Source organism: Laetiporus sulphureus, assembly GCF_001632365.1.
Source record: "Laetiporus sulphureus 93-53 unplaced genomic scaffold LAESUscaffold_141, whole genome shotgun sequence".
Classification (NCBI taxonomy): Eukaryota; Fungi; Basidiomycota; class Agaricomycetes; order Polyporales; family Laetiporaceae; genus Laetiporus; species Laetiporus sulphureus.
This window is the reverse complement of record NW_024468650.1, coordinates 1-9,075: the sequence shown is the minus strand read 5'-3', so window position 1 is coordinate 9,075 and position 9,075 is coordinate 1. Positions and strand designations below refer to the sequence as shown.

The 9,075-nt window shown below is 52.4% G+C and overlaps 6 protein-coding genes across 6 annotated transcripts; 4 read left to right on the top strand and 2 right to left on the bottom strand.

Annotated features, from left to right (window-relative positions):
• Nucleotides 1–1,235: 1,235 nt before the first annotated feature.
• LAESUDRAFT_667706 (uncharacterized protein) lies at nucleotides 1,236–1,385 on the bottom strand (the record flags this gene model as incomplete). Its single annotated transcript, XM_040905328.1, has 1 exon — nucleotides 1,236–1,385. A coding segment is annotated over one exon (150 nt), but the record flags the coding sequence as incomplete, so codon positions are not given.
• Nucleotides 1,386–1,886: 501 nt separating this feature from the next.
• On the top strand, nucleotides 1,887–2,621 carry LAESUDRAFT_772516 (uncharacterized protein; the record flags this gene model as incomplete). Its single annotated transcript, XM_040913800.1, has 5 exons — nucleotides 1,887–1,910; nucleotides 1,977–2,159; nucleotides 2,219–2,264; nucleotides 2,325–2,459; nucleotides 2,512–2,621. 5 exons carry the CDS (start codon nucleotides 1,890–1,892, stop codon nucleotides 2,619–2,621), a joined length of 495 nt encoding a protein of 164 aa, XP_040757379.1.
• Nucleotides 2,622–3,672: 1,051 nt separating this feature from the next.
• Nucleotides 3,673–4,196, top strand: LAESUDRAFT_733032 (uncharacterized protein; the record flags this gene model as incomplete). Its single annotated transcript, XM_040910368.1, has 1 exon — nucleotides 3,673–4,196. A coding segment is annotated over exon 1 (232 nt), but the record flags the coding sequence as incomplete, so codon positions are not given.
• Nucleotides 3,972–4,673, top strand: LAESUDRAFT_107284 (uncharacterized protein). The gene has a single exon (XM_040901185.1). It carries the CDS (start codon nucleotides 4,086–4,088, stop codon nucleotides 4,581–4,583), a length of 498 nt encoding a protein of 165 aa, XP_040757377.1. The 5' UTR covers nucleotides 3,972–4,085; the 3' UTR covers nucleotides 4,584–4,673.
• A 430-nt stretch (nucleotides 4,674–5,103) lies between these two features.
• On the top strand, nucleotides 5,104–5,817 carry LAESUDRAFT_667704 (uncharacterized protein; the record flags this gene model as incomplete). Its single annotated transcript, XM_040905327.1, has 4 exons — nucleotides 5,104–5,150; nucleotides 5,211–5,338; nucleotides 5,385–5,512; nucleotides 5,572–5,817. The coding sequence occupies 4 exons, from the start codon at nucleotides 5,104–5,106 to the stop codon at nucleotides 5,815–5,817; spliced, it is 549 nt and encodes a 182-aa protein (XP_040757376.1).
• A 76-nt stretch (nucleotides 5,818–5,893) lies between these two features.
• Nucleotides 5,894–9,075, bottom strand: LAESUDRAFT_107262 (uncharacterized protein). The gene is made up of 14 exons (XM_040901184.1): nucleotides 8,936–9,075; nucleotides 8,850–8,884; nucleotides 8,709–8,796; nucleotides 8,549–8,651; nucleotides 8,258–8,485; nucleotides 8,165–8,209; nucleotides 8,101–8,105; nucleotides 7,958–8,048; nucleotides 7,800–7,904; nucleotides 7,730–7,746; nucleotides 7,601–7,679; nucleotides 7,528–7,544; nucleotides 7,377–7,471; nucleotides 5,894–7,324 (listed from the first exon to the last, which is right to left on the bottom strand). Exons 1-14 carry the CDS (start codon nucleotides 8,996–8,998, stop codon nucleotides 6,028–6,030), a joined length of 2,268 nt encoding a protein of 755 aa, XP_040757375.1. The 5' UTR covers nucleotides 8,999–9,075; the 3' UTR covers nucleotides 5,894–6,027.

The window sequence follows — 9,075 nt, the reverse complement described above, 5'->3', positions numbered from 1 at the left end:
GAATTCATTCACTTCCCTCACATTGCCTCCGGCCGTTCGCGAGTTGATCCCAAAGTTCGTGCATTCATTTCAATCCAATACAAGAAGTACTCTTCTCGCTGAGATCCTGGCATTGGGATCGTCAGAGTCCCAGTCCGCGCACTCCTCCTCCGATGGACACATGCGACTTAAGTCAATTGGTTATTCCCTCCTGCCGGATAACATCATCAAATTACTTCACGATCGAATGAAAACAGATTATTCACTGGCTGGCCATCAAAGCTGGACAGGTTTTATCAACCCATACGTAGTCCGACTCGACAGCTTGGAGGATCACGGTGCCTTATACAAAGTATCCGACTATTCCCCCAGAGATAGCAATGTCATTTTTCCTAGCCAGATATCGGGGCAGTGGAGGGCAGGGCAAATTGTGCACATATTCCGATATGAACAACGTCAAGAAGGATTCAGCTACGTTCAAAATTATTTCGCTGTAAGGGAGTTTGTCCCGTTAACGCGACAGGACTTGCGCTTGGATCCCTATCGAGAATTCGCAGTAGCTGGAGGACAACTGTTCTACGATGCATTCAAACCCGAGATCCAGTTGCTCACGATAGCAGATGTGCTCTGTCATTTCGCCATGCTGCCGCGGCTTCTGCCGGGTGGTTCAGTCAAGTGTGTTCACATCCTCCCTTTAAACAGAGTGAGTTACGCCATATTAATTGCTCGGATTCCGTTCAAACTGACAAGGTGCGACGGTAGTGGTAACGCTCATACGTGAATACGTGCTCAGGATGAGATATCAAATACGTGCCCTCGTTGATGAACACCAAGATAGTCAGATAGCAATCAACATACATGAGATGTAGGAATACGCGTAACGATATCTTAATGAAGGCGCAGGGAGATCCGTTACATCGGTCAGCACTTCCATTGAGATATGGATGATGTATCTACAGACAGATTATGGGGCAAGGATTGCGCATTTGCGAGGGTAGCCCACCACACACTCGAAGGCAGCATAGATGCGGCCGGCGGAGTTGCTGCATATGCAGCCCCGTCACGTTATCGTACCACGCGCACTCGGTGTTATCCAAGTCCGACCATGAGCATGGGTTCAGGATCCGGGGAATAGACGTCGAGCCCGAGAAGTCGTCGTATACCGTGTCGTACGTCGCGGAATAGCGGCTTGGAGCGAGCACGTTGCCTCTGTCGCCACCCGGGCCAACAGCGCCGTTGCCGCCGAAGGTTGCGTACTAACCGTTGGGCAGATGCATGCCGAACGCGCAGAACGTGTTGGCGTGGACCTGCATAGGAACCGCCGACCGATTGCCAATGTTGTAGGCTGCGCCCCACGCGGGGTGCCCGTTGATATGTGTGGCATTGCCCTCCGCCTTGTCGAGAATTACTCAATCTCCTCGCTGCCCACGAACATCTTACACGGAAAGTTGTGACCGATATCGCGGGACCGACGGAAAGTTCACGCACCATCATAGCGCTGACAAGCGTGTGGCCTCTATCCTGAAAATTCCGACCGTATGAGCAAGCGTCGAAGGGGCGACGGCCGCCAGAGATACCGCCAGCAGCGATAGCTGGCGATATAACATTCTTGAATTTGCGAACGTCGATGACCCTTACGCGATGTGAAGAGAACCGGTACGGCCTTCAAGAGTCTTCCGCGTCAGTCCTTAAGGTCTCATGCATACGAGGAGTACCCATCGCATTTTTTTCGTCATGCATGCAATGTCCGCTGCGTGCGATATTCGTGAGTGCTCAAACAATTCATCTCTCGGCACAGTGGGTACCCACTGAAGTGACCGATTGTGACCGATTGTTACCGATTGTCACAACTTAGACCATCGGATCGGTCCCTGCCCGTATTCACCACCACTCCGATCATCCCAGTTACCATGTCCAAGCAGAACGTCTTTGTGAGTACCCAGCCATTAGAGCGCATCATTTACAAGTGACGTGCTCATCGTCGTCCGTGCTGGCAGTTCGATATCACCGTCGATGGCAAGCCCCTCGGGCGCATCGTCTTCAAGCTGTACGACGACGTCGTCCCGAAGACGGCGAGGAACTTCCGCGAGCTCTCCATTAGGCAGAGCGATCTCGGCTACAAGAACTGTCCCATTCATCGTATCACCAACTACATGGTCCAGGGCGGTGACAACATCAACGTACGTACCACATCGAGATTGCGCGTGGTCAGCTAGCATTAGCCGTCATCTACTCGCAGAAGGATGGCACGGGCGGAAAGTCCATCTATGGTGGGAGATTCGAGGGTAAGTCATTTTTGAGATCCCATTAGGCCAATGCCGCTTATGCAGGGTGCGGCTCCCTAGACGAGAACTTCAGGGTCAGGCACACCAAGCCTGGCTTGCTCTCAATGGCGAACGCCGGAAAGGACACCAATAGCTCGCAGTTCTTCATCACCACTGTCCCCGCTTCATGGCTCGACGGTGCCCACGTTGTTTTCGGTATGTCCTCATTTGATTTGCGCCAGGACATTTGTCTGATCTTTCTATCCAGGCGAAGTCGTTGAAGGCTACGACACCGTTGTGAAGGAGATTGCCTCGTATGCCACCGATTCTGGTGTACCTAAAGAGACGATCATCATTGTTAACAGTGGTGTCGTCTAAGCTCGTGCGGTGGCTTTGAGACGACGACGTGCGGAGGTGGCGCTGGAGAAGAAACAAGTCATTATGTACAGCAGTGGAGGATATGCACCTGATCATCAATGTATCGATCGTCGATTAGCTAGTACTACTGCATCTGGAATGTTAGCTGTTGATGCCACGAAGCAGGAAGCCCTTGCGAATGATTTGTAGCACAGAGAGATGTGGAAGAATGGGCGCTTCAGAGAGCGAGATGTAACGGTCGCACAGCTTCGTACAAATTCCAAGGCCATGATTGGAATATACATGATGCGTGACTAGAGACTAGCGAGAGGCTTCATCTTCGGCCACTTCAGTACGAGCAGACCGTGCATCAGATGTCGAGGCTCTGGAGTGAGTTGCCTCTGTAATGGGGAGCAACGACGTATGTAGCAGCGCGCGGATCAGGGCCAGCACATTGAACTCCGACACGGTACCTGATGGGTCACTGTAGGTTGACCGATGCTGAGTTTTCGTGGGTGTGAACAGCACCTGATACGAATGTGTCCTTCACGTCTCCATCAGTACACGAGATGGCTATCGGTGCTCTCCCGATAACGTTGGGGGAGCCCCAGGAGGCCAGAGAGGTCGTTCAGACATTGAATAGCGGTCGTTTAAAAAAGTGTCAGACACTATCTAGTCCAACTGCCAGCAAAAAGAAATTGAAGAAAGAAAATTCCTCATGAGCATGAGCATTGAATATTGATACGTGAGTTCAAGTAGACGCCCGTGAGACAAGAACACGCGTGACGTCACGCGTCGCATTCAAGCGCGGACTACAACCTATGTGCTCATATATGCTGACAACACTTGGGGTGTGCTCTCCGTCCATGCGGTAGGTAAAGATAGTTTCAACGAGAGGGTTTGTTCGAATAGGTTGCGAATGCCTTTGGCACACGCAGGCCCATGACGAACACGGAACAACGATGCACAGTGCTGAAACAATGTCTTCGGATGCATCATCGGCTGGAGGTCCTGCACAGGCAGATAGAAAAGTACTTCTGTATGGATGGCGAAACAAGTCTTGTGGACGTACACCTCAAAACCTTGATATGGAGTATGACAAACTGCCATTCAAAACATAATCGACGTCAACCGACTGCGAGCCCGTCAGCTACGCTCAATTGCTCCATATATCGCGAACGGATTCTCCGTTCCCTCGAGCGTCACCTTCCTCATTTCTCCTCTTGCCATACACTAGTGCAGAAATGGGCGACGTGAATATCGCAAATCCTCCGGCGCCGCGCGTGCCCTACTACACGCCCGCACAGTACCCCGCCTCCGGTACCGCTGTGGACACAGGGAAGAAGCCGATCCCGACGCTCTTCCAGCCCCTCAAAATCCGCGGCCTCGAGTTCCACAACCGCATATGTGTGAATATATGCGTTGATATCCGCCTCTACATGCTGATCCACAGCATGGCAATATTGCGCTACGTAGCTCTCTCCGATGTGCCAGTACTCCGCCGAGAATGGCAAGCTCACTCCCTGGCACTTCGCCCACCGTGCGCACTCCTCTATCCTTCACGTCCTAACGCACACCCACTCACATCCCCATAGTCGGCGGCATCATCCAGCGCGGTCCCGGCCTGAGCATGATCGAGGCCACCTCAGTAATCCCAGAGGGCCGCATCACGCCCGAAGACTCCGGCCTCTGGTGCGACGAGCAGATCCCCCGCTCCAAGACATCGTCACCTTCGCGCACTCGCAGAACCAGAAGATCGGCATCCAGCTCGGACACGCGGGGCGCAAGGCATCCACCGTCGCACCCTGGCTCTCTGCAGGCGCCACCGCCACAGCACTCGTCGGTGGCTGGCCCAACAATGTGTGGGCGCCGAGCGCGCTGCCATACAGCGATGCGTACCCGAAGCCGAACGAGCTCACCTGCGTGCTCAACAGCCTGACTCGAAATACGATGACTAACACCACGATCAGCTGCAGCTGCTGAGATGGTCATCTGGCCGAGCTGCGAAGACTTGTCGTGATCGGCGAGTCGTTGTTGCATCAGAGCACATGCAGAGCAACGTTTTCGGAGTTCCCGAGTTAGCTAGGGGATGACGGGAAGGTCCACATGTTTGCATCCTATGCAGTATGCGGAATATGTCGTAGCATGTCGTGAGAGTAATACATGTTTTCCGACAATGAGTGGTTTGCGGTATATCACCGCCCGAGCGTCCAGCGCAAAGGATCATCGATAAATGCTCGCATTTCGCAAGCCAAGCCCAAGTTGACTCATGATCATAATGATGAGGAGATCCTGCCGCCGTGGTGAGCTGCGCTTCAAAATAGCAAGCGCTGAGACTTCCGACTCGGATATTTGTGCAGAGGCATGTTGAGCCTGAGGAGGCATGGTATGCGGGTCGAAGAGAAATGGCACGTATACACTGCGGCTGCCTTAGTGAGATCGGATCTCGATGTGATCTAGTTGTCGGGCCCGCGCTACCTGTGGCTGCTTCATTACTACGCCCATGGCGGACCCCTTGCTCGCAGAATTTCCCGAGCTCTCCCATTTATCGTGAATCACGAAATTCAGGCCATCATAGCTGCTGTCTCACCATACGCTTATATCATATAGGAGAGAAGACCTGGAGGAGCTCCTCGTCGATCCTGTGTATTTGCAGGCGATATTCCACTCTCTGAACCGGGTCGAGTCTCTGTACCAGGCACAAGCCGAGCTTGGAAGCGCAAATGAGACCATAGCAAGTGCGTCTGCCTTGACAGTCAAAGGCTGTTCTACTCATTCCAGCAGAGAACAACCTCGCGTTGCAGGATGCCCTCTATAAGCTGCGCAATGATACACAGCAAGCGTTCGACGAAGCCAAGAGTCTGGAAGCAAGATGGAAAGAAGTGGAAAAGGAGCAAAAAGAGGTGTACCAGGTCTGCTCCATCTCATTCTTTGATACCCCCTCCTTCAGATATGTTGACCTGTGAATCAGCGCTTTACTCCACAATTCCTTTTGATGCGGCTGAGACACGCCACGGTCGCCCAGGACGATATCTCAGAAGCCCGTGCATCCGAATTCGTCCAAGCGTCGTCTGCAGAGCCATCGCCAGTCGCTGCGAACAGCAAAGATATCGACGACTTTGTCCGGGAGTTCAAGGAACTACGCAAGGTGTATCATAAACGGATGATGTGGGGCGATCGCTGGGCGGCAGGACAAGTTGTCTGGAGAAATGACTGACTCAGCCTCACATTTTGGGTTCACTGGGACATTCGCGGACAATGGGATGTATTATCATACACGCGAGGACAGTTATACTTTCGGGAGCCTGATGTCAGAGTGATACATAAGAGACATCAGATGAATTTACAGTGATCAATTGCACATGTCCTCGCAAAAAGTCTCAGAAACAGTATCCAGGAGAAAAAGACTAGGACCGGAACAAAAGGTTCACTGCCCGCCGGCGAATACCCAAGATGCCCACCAGGAACGCGGCTCTTCTATCCTCTCTTCTTCAGCCTCCTCGTACCTCAGGCGATCCTCGTACCTCAGGCGATCCTGCATTGCCTCCTCCTCTACAATAACCTCACCGACCACCGCCTCCCTAAGGAAGACAACTCCGCCCACAGCGCTCATTCCAGTACTCGTAACCGGCAGCCCGTCAGGAACAGCTGGAGCCAAGTGCTCTCCTTGCCGCACGTCCATCTCTTCGTCCGTAGAATCAAAGCGGACCTGGCGCAAACGACGCGGGAACGTAAAGAATGTGGATGGGAGACCATGGCGGAGAGTCGATCTCAGGCCTCGCGATGCGTTCCGACCTGGCACGATGGATTCCCCCAAGCCGAGTTCCAGCGATGAATACCGGCCACTGCTGTTCCACTGTCGCCATCCGTGCTGCCTATGAGGCGGCCAAGAAGCCATGCCCACTTCCGCATCGCCCTCTCTGTCCAACGTCTGCAAACGAGACTCGATCTCCGGCGGCAACTCGATCTTCTCATTGCCGTTAAGTCGTCTTAACGGAGCCATGGCATTATAGGCACGAACGCCTGTTCCACCTGCACTCCCTCGGCTGACCAGAATGGAAGAGACGCCTGAAGCGATATACTCGTCCTCCCGCCATGCGCCGAGCCTGGCGGAACCGGGCTGCGTCGTCAAGCACAAGTGGACGTTGACCGTGTCGTCGAGGTCGAGAGGGCCGAGCGGGTCACGCGGCAGCCACAGCTCGTCGTGAATCGGACGGATGTAATATGGGTTGTCGTATGGAACGTCCGGAGAGGACTCGTCGTCCCATGCAGGATGCGGAGGATGTGGCATCACAGGCTTGGACGGCAGAGCCCGCTCGGAAACGGAAACCTCGGCCTTTCCGTCAAATCCGCATTCTCTACCGTCATTAATGACGGGAGAACTGCCACTGACGGCCTTGATCTCCTTAGCGTCCTCCATAAGACCCAGTTGCGAAGATCCAAATGGAATAGACCCTCTGCGTGTCCTATGGTATGGCCGTCTCGGAATTGTAGCATGGCCATCATCGATCCTGTCAGGAAAACGAGTCGGGTGAACTCGCGCGGGCAATGTATGCGAGCCTTTATGCTGCCGAGTCCTCTTCAGTGAATCTGCCTCAGCAGCGTCATTCTCGATAGGCTGCACTTCATCGAGTAACTCTTCAGTGGCACTTCCTGTCCCACAGAAAATTTGTGCCTCGAGGAGATCGTCGCACTCGAATTTGGCTCTGCACAGTCTGGTCAAGCTGCAAAGAACAATCAGCCGTCAGTCGCGAAAATTGAGGACGAGACACGTACAGCAGCTTGCCGCCGGCTGTTAGCACTACGAGGACGGCCGATACTGCGATATTGACTGTTTTCTTGAGGACGACCATGTAGGCTAAGAAAACAACCTAGGAGATATGATTATAGCCCGGATCGAGAGTACTCTCAATGTATCAGCGCCAACCTGTGCCAAGATTAGCCCTGTGGTTGTAAACCCGGTCAATACTATCTCTCAATAAAGCCGAGGAACTGATTACCGTCGCAAGAGTATCGGATAATCCTGATCAAGATCCTTTGTCCGTTGCCCTCGTAGTTCTTCGCATACACATGCAAGAGCTACATGAGACCATTAGATCCGTGCTACGGCACACTTACACCTACTGCACCTGATTCCGAATGACCGCTGGTACTCCCGTCAGCTATCCTATCCTACGATATTCAGCTGGTCCGACTCACTAGCTTCAACGCAATAGTAGACGAAGCTGAACGGGATCACCAGAGGATTGAGAACCGCAAACACTAGCACCACATGTACAACTAGAACATGGTTCGGTAGCCAGTCTAGAAGGTGTTGTATGAGAACGTGAGCTGCTAGGGACCTCGTGGGAACGTACAATAATAGTTGAAGGTACGCGGGCGTATGCCGATGGCCCGTTTGCGAGGGGTCAGCTGCCGTTTCGTAGATGGATATAACAGCAGAGGGAGCTGACAAAATCCGGTGAGATAAAACCTTAATAATACCAATCATTCAACCCACTCCAACTGAGGAATCGTCAAGCAGGTCAGCATTACTATTTCAAGGCAGCGAAAGCCACTCTTACATAGCGCGAGCTCGATTCCTCCATGCATTGCAGTAGTAAAAATCACTGCGAATCGTTAGAACAGGCCTGAATAGATAGAATTAGCTTGCTCACGCCATCCAACATAGAATGGTCCTGCGGTTGGGAAGCTACCCGCCACAATCTGTATCACTTGCAGGCCCGATGTAGAGCTGAGGGACACAAGAAATGACTGCAAGGTCGCCGTTCCAACACAGAAGAAAACCAGGACGTTGACAATGAGGAACTTGTAGTACCGAGTCATGATTCGGTCGTGTAGGGTGGACAGAGTAGCTATCGTATGCGCTTTCTTCGCAATCAGTACTGTCAGTATAATCGACGTCTGATGAGCAAAAATACGGCACACTCGTCGGGTTATTGACTTACGCAATAATAAAGGAATCAGGAGAGACAAAAGGGAAACTAGCACCGTCGGTACGAATGATTGCAGCACCTCTTCTTCCCACGGGTGCTTGTCAAGATACGTACTCTGCCATTTTTACTCGTAAATAATTCGACGCATAAACTGATATGACTGTAGACGCACCAACTGAGGCCAGAAGCTGCTGATGTTCTGTATGGAAACCAGACCAACAAGGATAGACACAGGGAAAACCCAGGAAATAGTGAATCCCCTAAACATGACCGGTCACACCAAGCATTCGGAACCTCGTAAACAGAAACTCACCATACTCCTATATTTACTAGCCAATCTTTGACGAACTATGCAGCTAATTAGCACAACGATCACGATTGCAGTGAGATAAATTATACCTCGACTCGGAACGTTAGCTTCATCAGTCGCGTCCAATCCAGGTCCTCGTACGAGGGTGCCATAGTCACGAGACACTGCAAGGGGTTGGCTGGAAGCACAGCGAGGGACTTGCATGCTCGTCTCGCATCAGCTGGATCGA